The sequence below is a fragment of the Xyrauchen texanus genome, chromosome 46 (assembly GCF_025860055.1).
Source record: "Xyrauchen texanus isolate HMW12.3.18 chromosome 46, RBS_HiC_50CHRs, whole genome shotgun sequence".
NCBI classification, from domain to species: Eukaryota; Metazoa; Chordata; class Actinopteri; order Cypriniformes; family Catostomidae; genus Xyrauchen; species Xyrauchen texanus.
In genome coordinates, this window is record NC_068321.1 from 23,899,028 (window position 1) to 23,917,008 (window position 17,981).

The 17,981-nt window shown below is 37.5% G+C and overlaps 1 protein-coding gene across 1 annotated transcript; it reads right to left on the minus strand.

Annotated features, from left to right (window-relative positions):
• Window positions 1-3,681: 3,681 nt before the first annotated feature.
• Window positions 3,682-16,191, minus strand: LOC127638129 (beta-1,4 N-acetylgalactosaminyltransferase 2-like). The gene is made up of 10 exons (XM_052119496.1): window positions 15,858-16,191; window positions 15,097-15,234; window positions 14,828-14,934; window positions 14,640-14,677; window positions 11,413-11,593; window positions 10,143-10,229; window positions 9,681-9,862; window positions 8,476-8,619; window positions 8,162-8,387; window positions 3,682-5,169 (listed from the first exon to the last, which is right to left on the minus strand). Exons 1-10 carry the CDS (start codon window positions 15,986-15,988, stop codon window positions 4,988-4,990), a joined length of 1,416 nt encoding a protein of 471 aa, XP_051975456.1. The 5' UTR covers window positions 15,989-16,191; the 3' UTR covers window positions 3,682-4,987.
• Between the last annotated feature and the right edge of the window lie 1,790 nt (window positions 16,192-17,981).

The following is a 17,981-nucleotide window of genomic DNA, read 5'->3' on the forward strand; positions in this document are numbered from 1 at the left end:
GATGAGAAACAGATCAATAATTAAGTCATTTTTTACTATAAATCTCCACTTTCACTTTCATTAGCGCTCTTCCCTCTTTAGAGTTCTTCTTCTGTTTTTGGTGATTTACATAAGCATATCGCCCCCTACTGGACAGGGAGGAGAATTTATAGTAAAAAAAGAACTTAAATATCGATCTGTTCTTCTCTTCTGAAGACATAGATTAAACCACTGGAGTTCTATGGATTACTTTTATGCTGCATTTATGTGATTTATTTGCATTTATGTGAGTTATGATCACCATTCACTTGGATTGAAAGGATCAACAGAACTGAGAAAATTCTTCTAAAAAGCGCAATTTGGGTTCAGCAGAAGAAAGAAAGTCATACTCATCATGAGAGAAATAAACATTTTGGGTAAACTGTTTATTTTAAAGACTATCTAGGCACATAATAACTCTGTAGAACTGTAAATGTTTATAACTTTTTCAAGATGTACAGGCTTACACTTTAAATGGTCAGTGCTTTGTATTTTAGATAATTAAAATAGCAACAGATCCAGTGAAACAAGGAAGGTTGAGTGATTGTTTTTACATTTTACATGCCATTCAAAAATGTGCCATTTTACAATGATATGAGGGAAATAAAAGTCTAAAAAAAACACATTTGAACTTTTCTTTTACTTGGAATGTAATATTCAGGACAAAGGCAAAAAGGTTACTGTCTCTTTAAGAGGGGTTTTTAATCTTTACTGTCTCTTTAATATGGAGGCCCAAACCTGCATAAATAATAAATGTAATAATAAAAAAATAAATAAAGGAATAAATGTCTTGATAAAACAAATATAATTAGTTTCTATATTTATTTTTAACTTTATTTTTATTCTTTTTAGCTTTTAATTATTTATTCATTTTGCATATTTTTTTATTTATGTGTTAATTTAGTTTTTATATTTATTTATTTATTCCCACATATATTCATTTCCATATTTATATATTCCCATATATATTTATTTATTTATACATGTATTTATTTTTACTTTTCTATGTGCAACATGGAAATGAGGGCTCCTTGCGTAGCTCCAGTGCATCATTGGATTAGAGCTCAATAGTACTTATCGGAAGCAGATGGACGTCCCACCTTGGCACCCTTTGACTCGCACAGATATTGAATATGCAGGGAAATGTTTTGCAGAGAGTTTAACAATCCAGAATGTGCTATGACATTCATACCAGCATACAGCTCTCCTAAAACATCAGCACCTCTACTCTAAACGAAACATCGTCATTTGATGCATGGTTATCGATAGCAGGGGCGTCGGACTGGGGGGGTAAAGGGTACCTAGTACCCAGGGCCCGAGGCAGGGGGGGCCCCTTAGAAGTCAGTTTTCTATACATACATATTTGGTACGGGGGCCCAGCAATATGGTTTGTACCCAAGGCCCAAAATTTGGTGCTACGCCCCTGATCGATAGCATGGTTGTATCTTTTACAGTGAACAATCATAACAACAGAAAACAATATTAGGAATTTGCAGACATCAAAATATGAAGTTATATACACAGAAAAAAAGGACAAGCTTAAATCATATCATTTATGAAACTTGCTCATTTTGTAGATTTGTTGAAGAAACAGCTCCCCATTTATTTTGTGATTGTAGTATAACCAATACATCTTGGCTTGACTGAAGCTCTTATGTTTTTAGCCCCACAAATAGCTTTAGTTTACACAATATGGCTTTGACCTAATGTCACATCAAAACAAATCAAGAGTAATCGAGCACACGCTTCAATCTATGATAAGCCAATGGTGAGCAGGACCCGCCCACATCATTATCATACAAGAGACAGAAATGTAAGAATAAATACAAAAATAAATACATGTAGGAATATTTAAATAAAAATACAAATACAAATGAAAGAATAAAAAAGTTTTAAAGAATAAAAATAAAAAGAGAAAATAATAAATAAAGGAAAAAATGTCATACAAAAATAAATTCAGGAATAACTTTCATTAAAAACTAATTATATTTGTTTTATCAAGACATTTATTCCTTTATTTATTTTCTTATTATTACATTTATTTATTTATTATTTTTACATGTTTTGTCCTCCATACTTATTTTCCATGATACAACATTTAAGACTCTCTGCAGTTTGTTTCGTTGAGTTTAATCTTTTAAAGTCCCATTATTTTCGTACCGTGTTGTGCTGTTGCATTTGTATTCGTTTATTTTAAGTATTCTGTTATTTTGTGACAAAAACAAATAAAATAAAATAGCTATTATCATTCTGGACTACTAGGGAAGAGGAGTTCTGAGATTAATTGAGATTGTGAGACTGCAGTCAGTATTAAACTTCTGATGATCTTGTACCTGAAGCACATTCATCCATTAGTGCCCTGTCTGTTCCTTCCGTGATCTTTCTGCGCTGTGATGAAGCGGCGCAACACCAGTTTCGTCTCTCACATGCTACTCTCTCATTTGGGTGTGAGATGATAAAATACAGACTGTGTCCGCTATAATATGGAATGCAATTCTGATCTTTTAAATACCAGATGTTACGGACTGCTTGCAATTGTTATGCGACATATGATGAAAGTATGTCAATCAACATGAGGGCCTTACCGGCCCAGCGGGAATTATCCTGATTGCCAATCCGGCCCTGCATGCGCCAACCCGCATCTCAGAATAGCATTCTAACAGTCTTGTGGAATGGCCCTTTGTGAAAAATTTTCATTTTCTTCGTTACCCTCCAAGATACGTTCCCTTCCCCACAGTGCCATTCAAGGGTGCAAAAATACGGTTTGGAAAAAGCCCAAAGCCTTGCCAAAATACAGGACCACTTCCTGTTTGGGCATCTCAGTCTTTAAAGGGGTCATGACATGGGTTTTTTTATTGTATTATTATGTTCCCTTAGGTGCAATTATAGTATTAATATATTTTTTTTTAAGAAAAACTTTTAAAATCTAGTGATTTATGACCTTTTCCCACCCTGTTTCTCATCCTCTGATTCAAACAGTCTGTTTTGGGGGCGTTTTCCATTTAAGACTTCAGTGTTAACGCCCACTGTTATGATTGGCTAACGTCAGTGCCTATGTATCAATTATTGACGCCCCCAGCCAGAACAATATGCAAGTAAACTAAGTAAAAACACTGTGATTATTCATAATGAATGAAATTGCGCTTTAAAAAGTAGCTTAAAGTTTAAAATAGATTACTTACAGTTTGCGTTGTCATTGTTCCCAGAATAGTCGGCACGGACTTATCTTTGAGCAACAGTTTTCTGGCAAAGCCAGCATCATATTGAGATTTGTTCTCAAAACAGTCATCCTTAAAATGTACAGAACAAACGCTTAAGTTAACACTGCCGTGACTGGGACGTCCGCAAAAAATAAACTGCATCCATTTTTCCCTGACGTCTGGATCTTTTGGCAGCTTATTCAGAGGTTTTGTTTGACCACAGCCAGGAACAGCACATCTGTGTGGCATCGTAATTTTCCTGTGCACAAGTAGTCTCTGTCAGAGCTCGCTGTCCATCGACTGAACACTTGTGAGGCGACGGCGATACTGAAATCAGCGTAGTTGTCTTGCGCTTAAAGCGTAGTTATCTTGTGCTGGAGGCGGTCATATGCAAACGCTGTCGTCACTTCAACGCCGTCACTTCTAACCATGAATCCAGAACGAGCTGTATTTTGAGCTTGATTAAATAAATGATTCGTTTAGAATGGGGAGGACGTCTTAAAATATTAAACTTGCAGGACGTTTTAATGATACAAAGACCTCTTATATACCAAAAGATCAAGGCAAATTTGGTTTCTCATGTCATGACCCCTTTAACTTAGATGTGTTACAGAAAAATTTATTGGAATATCACAAATAATGTCATACATTTTTGATACGAATGTTCTAAAATAATTATATGGCTAAAATTTGAGGAGGATTGGATGAAGACTGTGGGACAAGTCAAAAAAGAAATAAAAATAAAAATGGTGGATGGATAAAATGGCAGGTACCGATAGCAAGATCAATCCTGTTGTTTATGCGTTTTGTGCAGTGTGAAATAATTAATGCTTCTCAACAACTTCTCTGGTGATGTAATGTGGAATAATGAAGGCCTCTTTTAAACTTCTTTTGTTGGGGTAGCTGCAGCAGCTCATTGTTCTAAAGATGTTCTATAGGAATGTGTTTCCTGTCTCTGTACTCTCATGTTTCACACGTAGTTCAAACATGTATGTCACGCCAATATAAGGTAAAGAACTATTTCATTGGTGGGAGTCCAGTGGAATGTGGTTTTTCTGGACCATATAACAGAATGCTGAACAAATAAACTTTGAAGAAGGATTTGATACCATTGGGTGTCGGTGTCATTTATTACTTCCCTCAGCTGAGCCGAATCGAGACAAAATAAATTAAATACACTGGATGACAAAATTATCTAACATGCAGCTAGTATGAAGATCATATCAAGAGCAAACTTTGGTGAACATGGACAAATTAGTAGCAGCAGCAAAAAAATTTATTGGTCAAAATCCAAGATGGTGGCCTCAAACAAGATACGTCTTATGGAACCTTTGCATCAACGTAACAATAGACCAAAATAAATAATAAACCTTCCTCAGGCAATTTTTCATTTTCAGTAACTTCCTTAAACATGTAATTTCCAATCTCTCTGATTGTAAGAGAGGACAAATATATTATTATTATAACCTTTTATAACCAGGATAACCTCTCTGAAATTAAAAAAAATATTTTACAGGAGTGTCCTGGCCAAAATGGGCAGCAGTCAAAAATACACAACCTAATTAAAAAGAAAACTACAAACAAGCCTTTTTACCTAGTTCAGTTTGAACATGGGGAACGGAAAGAGTTTAACAATTCTGAGATTCTGTTCCATTGAATCAAACTGCTGAGATAAAAAGGCAAACCCCCCAAAATAGCCATCAAAATATAACTGGTAACCAACCTATAACAGTGTGCTAGAAGTGGCGACCTTTCACCTGAAATGCTCATTAGTACTTAATGCATTTTAAATGGTTTTTAAAATAATGGTGTCTCATTTTCTGTTGTGAATCACTTTGTGGTGGATATCTGTACTGATTATAAATGTTTGTGGAATGCCGTTCCTGGTGACCAATTCTGAGCCCTTTGCAGGTGACAACTAACAAATCTCCAAGTCCATCAATGAAGAATTCTGAAGATAAAAAATAGGATGTTATTCTTTACCGTTGGTGATCACAAGCTGGTATAATCTTATTGTTGAAGACCCCATGAAATGGCTTAACAAGTGCAGTTTTCTTTCTTGCATTGGCGTATTTCCTATTGAAACAGGAAATTGGGGTGGGACATATTGAAGCACTCGTCCCTTTTTTAAATTAGCCAATAGCCTTTAGTTTACCCAACAGTCCTGAGTCATGATCGCTGCTAGCTTTTGTTAAACGAAGGGGGTGGTTTTAGGGGGAGGCGGGGTTTTCACTCTAAAGAATATTTGATTGGAGAAAAATGTGGATATGCCATCGAGTACAAGGAGTAGGGTTGCAACGGTATGAGATTTTCACGGTATGATAATGTCTCAGAAAATATCACAGTATCACACAATTACTATTTTAGTGAAAACAGAAGGGTTATTTATTTATTTATTTGTTTGTTTGTTGAGCAAACACTTTATTATAATTGAAACTTGAAACCATTTATTTTATTGAAGTATGTGTTACACTTTTAAGAATGATGCGGCGTCCACTCTTGGTACATATGTGTAAAAAAAAGTCTCCCTTTTGAAAATAAACAAATAGAAAATTATAATATAAAACAGAATTATAATAAACATGATAAAAAATATCATGTAACTATAAGATGTTATATAACTAAAGCATGTTAGTTTATATGTTAAATGAAATACTAAATGAAAACTAACATCAGCTGTGTGAGCTTTTGAAGTAAAGTCCTATAATTATTAACAGTTAACATGTACTGCTCCTGTCTGTACCTTTAACACAGTGCTTCTCAACTTGTTTTGCTTCAGGACAGATTTCACATTGGAAATCAAGTGTAGACCTGCTATAGATTAAACATAACCTGTATTTAATGTATCCTGATGCATAGTTTTGTTCTTGTTTTTCCAGTACAAGGACATGCATCAAGTGTCATTATTTTTATTGTTGCATATTTACTTATATGAGCCCATTATTATCCCGTTTGTTACCTAATATAACATATTTATACACATATTACACAGAAGGAAAGGCTCCTCATTACCATGGTTAGGTCAGTGTGCTAGTCTTAAATAATAGTAATAATAATAATACATTTATGTATTTATGAAAAATAAATACTAGCTGAAACACATCTTGAAACTTTAACTGCCACTGTTGATATAAAATGAGGTCTAATAGATGCTAACTTAAGATAATTTCATATGAAACTGAAACATTTTGTCAAAATATAACTCTAAAATATTACTTTTACTCAAGTAAAATCCTGAAAGAAATTTGTAAGGGTGATGGTGTGTAATTATTAATATTTGTAACTATTTTGGTAAAGGGGCCACATCGGGCTTTAAGTAGTGCGTAGGGGGGCACATTGTATTGCTTTTGAGATACAATGATTCTGCATTGATTTGGTTTTTGTAACTTTTAAGGCCAGAAATAGTTGTGTACTCAATTTTCTGAAGTGTATCTGTGACTAATGGGACTATTCTGCAATTGCCTAAAGTATTATATTGTTCTACAAAGATAGATACTTTTTTATCAGGCATTAAAAAACTGAATAAAGGCGGAGATTATAAATTTATTTCTAATTCCCTGTTAATTTATTATTCCGTTTTAATAATAATAATAATAATAATAAAATAGATTTATAGAACTTTTAATGTTTGTCGCAAAGTTTGCTTGTTTTTTTCCAAAAACTTTACCCTTTTACATGCTAAAAGGGTCATGATGCGAGTCTCCTCGATGGATTGACTTTCAGCACACAACTGAATAACACAGACTGCATGACTATGATAAATGAATACTGCAAGAGTTAGATTAACATACAAAGGACTTCAACGTTTCTAAATTGCACAAATAAAAAATATATTTACATATATCTGGCTTGCTTTTGCTCGCATGTCAATGATTACTGTCAGTAATGTGTCAGTGATGCCGAGATCTACTTTTATATTTAATTTAATCACTGAGAAGGTTCACCTGCAAAATTAGTAGCACCAAACATCACAAGCAGCCTCAAGAATGGACAGAGTGGCCGTATAACACTTTTCCTTGGGCAGAATATTGCACTACAGATCGCTAAGTTTGTTCAAAGGAGAAAGCGAGACGTGCATGGTTGCCAGATTCCACAAAATAATTATAAAATTAGGCGGAATATTTCCAATTTGCGCAAGTATAAATCTCAAACTGGGGGTGTTTCATCTCTTATCTGGCAACCCTGAGCATGTTAAACGCTTGTGGAGATGAGTTATGTCCCAATGCAAGTTAACTGAAATATCCAATGAAAAATAAAAACGCTTTTACGATAAATGAGCCGCGGGCCACATTAAACCATGTGGAGGGCCTGATCCAGCCCGCGGGCCATATGATGCCCATGTCTGCTTTAGCTGTTTGCGAGATTATCACTAAATCTACATCGGCAATCCTAAATAATCTATCACTTGGGCGCTGCCGAAATATCTTCAATGGGAGAACCATGGCATTGCTCTTTCCCTGCTGTCCGTGACCCAGTCCGAATAGACCAGTTGAGAAACACTGCTTTAACTCACACACACACACTCATGTCAAACCCCCTTGCCTCGCTTCTACATTTTCACGCGTGCGTGTGTGTCGCAAGTTGATGAGTCTGACAGGCAGACAAGGAATAAAGGAGATGCGCATGCGCATATGAGATTCTCCGTCCGGTTGCATTTTTTTCTCAATACCGTAGATAAGCAAATGTACATGGTATGATAACCGTCACTTTTAAAAGTAGGCCTATACCGCTGCAACCCTAGCAAGGAGTCAATATGTTTAGTACATTTTCCCAGATGAGAAAGATTGTACATTTTTCCTACTGTATAAATGACCTTTCAGCTAACAGGCATGGTTTAAAAGTTCAAGTCCAAGTTCATTTCATGGGTTCTTTTTAAAAGAATATAGACTCAGTTTTCAGATCTGGACAGTTCATTAAACCAGAACACTTTGTGGTTCACCTACCAGTGTGAGCCACTCTTTTGAGGAATGGGTCAAAACCGACCCTCCGCACTGCATCCGTCCGACCCATGAAGTAGTTGACGACTCCGTCTGCAAAGTAGCACCCATCAAAACCTGGCAGGGGTGCATGCGAACCCATGACTCGCGTGATACAACCGCCTTCCTCACGGTTTCCTTCTTCATAATCAAGTTTGAATAAAAACTGATTTCCTCCTACATCGCCACCAACCTGAAGTAGACAAAGTCAAACAAACTCAGATGGTCTACGATTATTAAAATAAGATGGAATTTAAAAATTTATAAAAAGTCTTGCTCACCACATCTAGTTCAGGAACAGCTTCCATAATCTTCACAAAACTCTCGATACGAGTCTCATTCAGGAACACAAAATCATCATCCACCCAGAGGAAGTACTTAGTGGTGACCTGCGACACTGCCAGATTTCTGCCGGCAAACCAGCCCTGAAAAGCCAAACAACTTAAGGGGAGTTCATGGACAGAGGAGAAAGTGACTGTGAACGATTACACTGTTTTAGATGATTTGTCTCTGCCCATGTACAAGAAAAACAAGTGTGGAAAACCATGTCAGAAATTGACAGAATTCCAAGCGAGTTTTATTCATGCATATTCAGTCTGTTTAATTCGCCCACAGTGATAAGTAGACTATTTGTCAGCTAAAACAGACAACCATACATACAACAAACCAACCATCCATCCATCCTTACCAGATTTTTCGATTGATGAACATTTGATGCTGTTGACGTCAACAGCATCAAAACACCAGGTAGCCCAGCGATTACCTAGATTCCCAATGAATGCCCCATTTTCTCTGCAGCGAGGGCGCATCCACAGGAACAAATACACTATGAATTGTCGGACGATGTGCGGTCTGTAGATGGCACAGTTTGATAGATTATTCTGCTAAAGTATGACAGAAATTCCTAATTCACCCGCACTACACAGTTTTATTTTGATGTGGCCTGTGAGTGTAGAGTTGTCAACCTGTATCTCCAGTGTAATTGGGTTGATTCAGTTTGTGGGAGAGTTAACTGCATTTAACTAAGTTTTCAATGAGGAAAACACCCTCTCAATTCAGGTGTCACAAAGCAGTTGTAGTGTGCATGCGTCAATTTTTCGTTTACAGTCAGAAAAGTATACTCAGAAAGGCAACGCGGTCGGCAGGGAGCGATCCGATCTGGAACACGCAAAAAACGTATAACTGGGCCTTAAGGTTTTAGTAGTAAACTCAAAGGGACAATTTTATGAAACTGATGTGTCTGTTTTGGAGTCATTACCCAGCTACAGTTGTAAACATCTGCCACTAAAACTCACACAACAATACCACAGTTCAGTGTGAATTGGGAAGAGAGACCAGTGGAAGCAGGGAAGAGGGGTTTAATCTAACTCAGGGACATGATAACACACTGTTGCAATCAATGCTTACCAATGCAACAGTGTGTTATCACTTTCTGTTAATTACAGCACATTCAATATCTTGAACACTGAATAGGTGATGTTTTTACCTGTGCAGGGGGCATGATGTAGTGTTGTATATTGTCACCAACAACCTTCTCTGGGTCATGACTGTCATCGGCAATAATGATCTTTATGTTTGGGTAGAACTGACGAATGCTCCTGATGAGGACGTTTAGTTCTTTATATCTCAAAAATGCCTTTACTAATATGGTCACCTGTGAGTTTATATCTACACAAAGAGAGACAGAGAGAATTATGCACCAATAAAAGTGTGTGGTATTTTCTCTAATACTGACTGTATTCACAAGGTACAGATATTGCAGTTCAAATACTAAGGAATAGGTCACCCAAAACTAAAAAGAGATGCAATGTAAAAGTAAATGGTGACTGAGGCTAACAAGTCACAAGTGGGATTGGAAAAACATGGGGTGGGTAAATTAATAGCATTTACATTTTGGGGTGAACTATCCCTTTAAGTATATTGACTCACGTGAAAGGCTATAACTCACCTTTTCCTGGGTCAAACAGTACAGGAACTGACAAACGTCTGATCTCGATTGGAAATGTGACCTTGTAGTTCTCAAAAGAGAAGAGACCTAAGTGGAAGGCATTTGTAAATTTCCTTCTGAACTATACATATAAAAAAAAAATTCAGTACATTCAACATTTTCTTTTAAAGAAATTTAGTGATCAAGTGCAACTCTGTATTATTTCATTCTTAACCTTAAACACATTAGTTAAAATTAACCTTAAACCAAATCTGTACAGTGCCACAGTTTTGCTCACATTTGAGATTTAAATTAGAAGTACGCAACAACAAATTTTAACCCGTTCGCCTACTTCATTTCCGCCTACCTGGAGCATTGCAACAAAGAACATGTAGTAAGTCTGATGCCTGCTTTGCTATATTGAGCACTCAAACATTAGTGGGTTCCCGTGGATGTGTTGACAGGGTCACGTTATTTTTTTTAAGCTTAAGCAGCTCAGCTTAGTTGAATGTGTTCTTCTAATAGGCCATTCAGATTAGTGAGCAATGTATTTTGGTTTTTGCAGTGGTCTATTCTTAAACCATTCAAATTAATATGATTTTTTTGCCTAATTATTCGGATGTCACCAGCCCGTTGACTGATCACACTAAAACGTGAGCCCCAGTCCTGGTCCAGTGGACGGAGCCATGCCACTGGCTTTTATGCAGGTGAAAACTGCGCTTTGTGGTGGGCCATTGCTACAGTCTCCTGATTTCGCTCTCCCTTCTGTTTTACAGATCAACACGTCAGATGGAGTGTTGGGAGCAGTTTTGTCCCAGCTGGTCGAGGGGAAGAAGCGCCTGGTGCTGTTAATCAGTCGGAAGCTCTCCGCGAGAGATGCGATTTAACACCGTTGAGGATTGTCTAGCCATCAAGTGGGCGGTCCTCACCCTTCGGCACTACCTCCTGCATGATCTTTCACCCTCTGTTTGGACCATGCCCCACTCCAGTGGTTCCATCGCATTGGTACCTGGCTTTTCAGCTGTTTAAGTTCAAGGTGGTCCACAGGCCGGGGGCACAGATGGATGTCGCAGATGCCGGATGGGAGATGGGGTATGTGGTGATGGGGGTGTGGTTGAGCTCCAGCTTTTGAATGGCGAGCGAGAACGAGAGAACGGTGTGGATCACCACCTGTTATTGATTGTCTCTAACAGCTGTTTGTCATTGTAGTGAAAGTGAAGACGGATTTAAAAAACTTCCCCTTACTGTAAAAAGAACCAAGGATATTCTTTAAAAATCACAGGTTGCTTACCGAGGTCTTCTGTCTTGATGTGGTAGACGGTACTGGTGTAGGTCACTCTGCTCAGAAGGTCATTGAGCTGATGGAGGCTGCTGGATGAGATGGTCAGAGTTTGCTCATTCTGGCCATCCACGTGTTCTCCACCCTGAATATCCATTACTGACAGCACCCCTTTATGAACTCTCAAAGACACCTGGAGAGATTTCATATCCCATGAGCTAATTTTATAAACGCTTCATGACCCACTGCCTCAGAAACACACTTGCACCAAAAGATCAAGACAAACTAATGAAATCACATGAACAATTTTTGATCAAGAGAGCATGAAGCAAATTTGTGCAATTGCAGCACAATTATTTAATGGACCTTATTCAGAGTAGCACCATCTTTTCCCACCCATCACTGGAATGATATGGGTTGCACTATTGTTTAAAATGTTTTGGATCATTCTGCTGTACTAAAGACTAAAGAGCCCGATCACGTGTTCAGGTGAGACACCTGGTCTCTTAAACGTGTCTCCTGTGACCACATGTGTTCGGATATGTAGGGGATGGTCTCTGTTTCACGACGACATACATATATCACTATTTCAGTGTGTTACAGCATGATATTAAAGTGCAACAAAGTCCAAAAGTTTAAATTTAATTTAAGCACAAACGCAACATATCAAGCAGAATTATCCATTATTTTAGTGGATTACCTTTATTGAAAAGGCCCCATTATGCTTTTGTGGATTTTACCTTTCCTTTAGTGTGTAATATAGCTGTTTGTACATTTAAAAGGTCTGCAAAGTTACAAAAGCACAAAGTCCACGCCAAAGGGAGTTACATTCTCCCACAGAAAATACTGCTCCTGAACTGCCTGAAATGCCTCGTTTGCAGTCCAGCCATTACTTCCGTGACATAGCCAAGTCACTATGTAACACATTTGCATAATGCCCGCCTCAGGAACACGCTGCTCAGGAAGCCTTGGGAGCTGAAACTCTGTTATGGTAAGGGGCGCTGCATTTCCGACACACACGAACCGGTTGACCAATCACAACAGACTGGGCCAGCTGACCAATCAGAGCAGACTGGGCTTTACGTAAAGGGGGGCTTTAAAGAGACAGGAGGTACAACAGAGCATTTGAGGCAGAGGGTGAAAAGAGGTGCTGCAACAATGTACAGTATGAGAAAAATTATTTTCAAAAAACACATTAAAGCATGTAAACATTCTAGAAGACTTTATATGAACCTGTAAATGAGCATAATATGGGCTCTTTAATGGAGCTTCATGTCAGGACCCTGCATTCTGTCTGGTTACTTTTTTACCCTTTAATGGCAGTTCTGAGGCACCGTTCTTTTTCTTTTATTTTGTCTCCATTGGTTTCTCTGCCCCACCTGTTTCTATTCTCTGTTTTGTACCCTGGCCCTGTTTTCTCTTTTCTATGGATCCTTTATTTTCCCTCACATGCCCTCCATGTTTGCTTCCCCTTTTATACTATGTTTTGTTCTGTGCTGCTTCATTATCTCTTCTGCCTATTGCGTTTATGGTCCAGTCCTGTCGGTTTTTCTTGCTGCCCCTCCTTACCCATGTTGGATTATTTTGACCAGGTCTGTTCTCAGATTTGAATTGGGCTTCATGTCTTGTTTTGCCCAGCCTTTTCAGTTATTGTTGCCCTCACATGGGTAATTTTGTTTCCAGTCCCGTTGGCTGTAGTCTGGACTACTGTTGTATTTTCTGTGCCCAGTTTTGCGTTGTATTTTGTTTATTTTCCCCATGTAATAAATAATCATTGTTTTACGGCTGTCAGCGAATGGCTTCCCATTTAGACCAGGTGGAAACAGGGTCAAAGAGACTAAGTCTATCCCTCAAAGCCTCATTTTCATGCCCGTTGTCTATCAAATATGGTGCTACTGTGAATAATGGCCATCATTATAAGTGTTGTTAAAGTCAACATGAAATGAAAATAACCTTATTTACTTTATAAATGCTTGTGTTTTGGTGATAATGCAGGCTATTCCCAAAAAATAATAATGTCATGATGATCATCAGAGATGGATTAAGACTCTTTATTAAGAAGCTATAATGTTTTTTCCTTCAGTGTTCCATTTTCCCTGTTTTCTAAAGTCATACAATCGCTGTGTACCGTCTTTCGATGGGACGTTAAACCGAGGTCCTGACTCTCTGTGGTCATTAAAAATCCCTAGGGCACTTCTCGTAAAGAGTAGGGGTTTAACCCCGGTGTTCTAGCCAAATTCCCCCCCATTGGCCCCTATCTATCATGGCCTCCTAATAATCTCCATCCCTAAATTGGCTACATCACTCGACCATCTCCTCTCCACCAATAGCTGGTGTGTGGTGTGCGTTCTGGCGCACTATGGCTGCCGTTGCATCATCCAGATGGATGCTGCACACTGGTGGTGGTTGAGGAGATTCCCCCTATACTATGTAAAGCGCTTTGAGTGCCTAAAAAAGCGCTATATAAATGTAAATTGTTGTTGTTGTATATGGAACGAACCGAAACTGCTAAACTATTTCCTTTGAGACACAAAATATTCTTCCTCCAGGGAGCATTTGACGGCTCAGAAAACCTAATCCTCCATTGATCTGCATGCAAATCTCAACATGTTTTTATATCTAATTTATAAATGTTCACACCGGATAGTAATTTTTAATAAAAAACTATTGCAAATGATTTGTACCGGCGGATGGAAAGCCACTGCAGCAGTATCTACACAATCATTTCTCATCCACTGATAATAAACTACTGTGATTGGTCCATCCTTACCACCACTGAAAAAAGTTACAGGTGTCACGTGACACCACAGTGATTGTGCTGCTTCATACTGATGTCTTCAAAAGAACCATTTCCCATCAATTAACAACACCAGAGGTCACTTTAAGTCCGTCTTTAAAGGTTTATAAGTTATTTATCAAAATTAATTCCCCTATGGAAAGAATTAAAAGGAATTTTTGTTCCACTGTTGCTCTATTCTGGTTTGCAACGCCCATATTTCATGATCCAATGAATTCCTGATGGATCAAGTGCAGCTCAAAATTCTCTCATTAAATATCACTTGGAAATACATCACATTACAAAAGTAAATGGGGTTTCACATTGACTTTAACATCCAAAAGAGACAGAGTAAGGCACAGAGAAAGCCCACCAAGGCAGCTTGAAGCAAACAAATGATTGAGATGTAAACTACAATCAAACCTCCACCTTTAGAGTTAAAACCGTATTCAGCAGAACAAACCTTATAAAGTTTTCTGTTTTGAGTTTGGAGAGCTAGACCTTTAATAATAAATTCCTTTAATTAATAAAGAGATATACACATTATGAGAAGAGATTTAATAAATATAACCTATTAATTTGTATAACTATGTAACTTTAGAGAGATGTGGTTCTGTGGAAATCTCAGTTTAGAAATCAAAGCAAACCCACCAGGAATGAGTGTTTTCTTCAAGGGAGATACTCTGAATCCTTTAATTGGATACTGGAGTGGGGTGTTGGCGGGGGCCAGAAGAAGAACGTCATTCTGTTTCCCCATCCTGGGAAAAAAACCACTAAAACAATCAACCTACAAATGGACTACTTATAGTTTACTCTGTATATTAACCTGGGATAAGATAATTGTTTTTAACATAAAATAAGCATCAACTTTGAATTTATGCCACAATATAATTAGAAGATCATGAAGAATCTTGCAGAACCTAATCTGGTGTTGTCTGTACTCCTCTGCTCTGCGTTTCCGGAAGTCTTCGAGCTCATCTACTGACACATACTTGTTTGCTGGCTCAGTGTTTTGGCAGTTACAGAGGGGTGAATTGTCATAAGGAGAAGGCTTTGTACTGAAACAACATGATACTAAACACTGTCAAACAACAGATAAATTATAAAAACCACTCCACACTCTTCAGAAGTTTTCAGAATCTGTGGATCTGCTGCAGCTACTGTAGATAGTCTTTGAAAAGCTTGACTGAGGAAGCAAAAAGCTCATTTGAGTTTAATTTACATAGACTTTATTCTTTGTAACCAAATGATAGTAAAATGAGACAAAACTGCATATCCTTTGCAGTAACATTAAACACAGCACATATTTTATATTCCTCGTATTCCAAAAGAACTCCCTCTTATGAATTTAGTTTGAATATACATTCTAAATTCGAATTTCTTAATTGGCCTGTACATCCAGTATTTCTATAGTCCTTGTAATGCAAATGTAGCTATTCTATGAAAACTCCTTAATATCAGATGTTATGGATGTATTATTAAATGACACTTTGGCTTTATGTCATGTATGATAAAAACAGAATAGTAATCCCGTTTTTTATCAATGCATTTCATCGTTACTAGTGTAGAATAAAAATTCACAAAAGAACGACTAATGCAAAAGTGTTTTATAAGATGGTAAGGAAGGAAATGTCAATGAAAAGACTTCAGCAGTCATTAAGACATAAAGTAAATTTCATACCTCAGTATCGGTGATGCCGTTTTCCAAAAATCACTGTCATTATATGTAAATACAGCAATTGTTGTAAATACAAACAGCAGAAGTATTCCGAACATAAGAACGGTGTGAAAAGTTCGATGACATCGAGACATGATGAAAAATTATCTGTATGGACAAATAAAATTGGGTTTGATCAATAATAGCTGCAACTGTTTTACAATAATAGGCTAGTAGTAACATACATAGAGTTTTTTTTAATCCATTAAAAAAAAAAAATGTTGTTGCCAAGTCAAGTCAATTCACCGAAATCCAGAATTAACTAGTCCCTATTAAGATTTTCAGATTCAGAGAGAAGTCATAGGATATTCTAGTGAAAAGGGTTGTATTCCGTCCAGCTGCACGTGGAAATGAGCAACGGGGAGTGGCTCAAACTTTTTTTTTTTTTCATACAATTACCCTTTCTCAATCAGCTCCCTATGTCGTGAATCAGTATGTCGTGTACATTAATTCGGGCACTGGTAAAAGTGTTTGTTATGTCTTAATGTAGACAAGAAACATAAAAAGGATATTCCTTTAGGAATCTTTAATCAAATGCTCGGAACCAACAGGACAGCTAAACATGCACATGTGCAGCATAATCTCTTCTGTTCTCTCACTTCACAACATAACTACCACCAGGAACTGAGTGACATCTAGTGGTGTATTAATGTAAGGACATCACATATTCCCCTCTTACTTAAATTATTTCATTCTGTAGTCAACAATTCCACATGTATGTGAATCACTAAACAGCACATTAAAGGAATGCAAAGAAACACCAATCAATAAACAATATGAACATTATAACAGTACTTCAATGTTCATGTGAGTGTGCAAAAGTCCATGTCAATTTCTGTGACTAATAGACATAGCCTTTTAACCAAACTGGCTCCCGTCTTTGACATTTATCCAGTGCACAAGCATCCGAAGGTACTGAATTCCCAGACAATGGAGCTGAAGTTTTCAGCATTGGTGGTCAGTCCATTATCCAGTGCATTAGTCGACAGAGGCGTGAGACATGATGCATGCCACTTCTTTCCATCCTTCAAGAGTTAAATGTACAGTATATATTTCCACTGTCATAAATCCAACACATTTATTATTTTTTGGCAGAGTGTGAACCAATCTTAACACTTATGAACCTTTATGAGGTTTTATAAGAGTAAAATGACATCATTCTCAGATTTTTTGACACACAAGACAAACATTTTACTCTAAGTGGCTATATACATAAGGCCCCGGAATTGTATTTGATTTTTGAGAAAACCCTGTGTAAATAAAGATATTTTATCCAGTGAAGAAGAAGAAAAAACAAACAAACAGAACATCTAGGTTACTGTTGTAACCCCCATTCCCTGATGGAGGGAACGAGACTTTGTCGATTTAGTGACACTAGGGCCCCGTCCCAATACCTCCCCTTACCCTAGATTTCTGCCCTAACCCTTGTTTTTGCGCGTTCTCGTGTAGGGGTAGGGTGTCCCAATACTCTAAAGAGCAAGGGGGAGTGATATTCTCCCCTTAAAATCAACCCTCAAAACATAGTGCGGTCCGATGCAGGCTTAAAACGAAGTGGAAGATGAAATTACCCAGGATACCTTGCGAACTCAGCGAGCCGGCCAAATTTTTCAACTAAGATGGCGGACACCGCTGGAAAGGAGCAACTGAATTGTAAGTATATTTTCGCAAAATAAGCATGTTAAAAATTCGAAATATGTTGGAATATGTTAGTTTGATGAACATCCAATGGACTGTTGAGTTTTGAACACTAATGTTAGAAAATATTTCACGAAGCTATCTGACGATGTTCATATGAAATCTGCCGAGTGCTTCAAAAGAGTCTGCCAATCAAATATGCATCTGATCTGGGTAGTTAATCTAATTTTATTTTCGATTTTGGCTTCTAAGGATTATAAAAAGAAGATGTGAGGTAAAATTATTAAAAACTAGCCGCGCATCATCTGTCCCTTCACAGCCGCTGTCATTTCTCTCTAAACCCAAACTTGACGTCAGAATCAGCACTGAGCACAATCGGTGATTGTTGTAAAGTGCAGTGTCTGCTGTTTCTAAATTGCGGGACGTTGTTGGTGGTAAAAACAGCTACTAAAA

Coding starts and splice junctions, on each gene's coding strand:
- LOC127638129 (XM_052119496.1), bottom strand. CDS start 15,988: ATGTCTCGATGTCATCGAACTTTTCACACCGTTCTTATGTTCGGAATA. Junction 14,678..14,827: donor GAAGAAAACACTCATTCCTG/GTGGGTTTGCTT, acceptor TTATTATTAAAG/GTCTAGCTCTCCAAACTCAA. Junction 10,230..11,412: donor CATCAAGACAGAAGACCTCG/GTAAGCAACCTG, acceptor CCTTCCACTTAG/GTCTCTTCTCTTTTGAGAAC.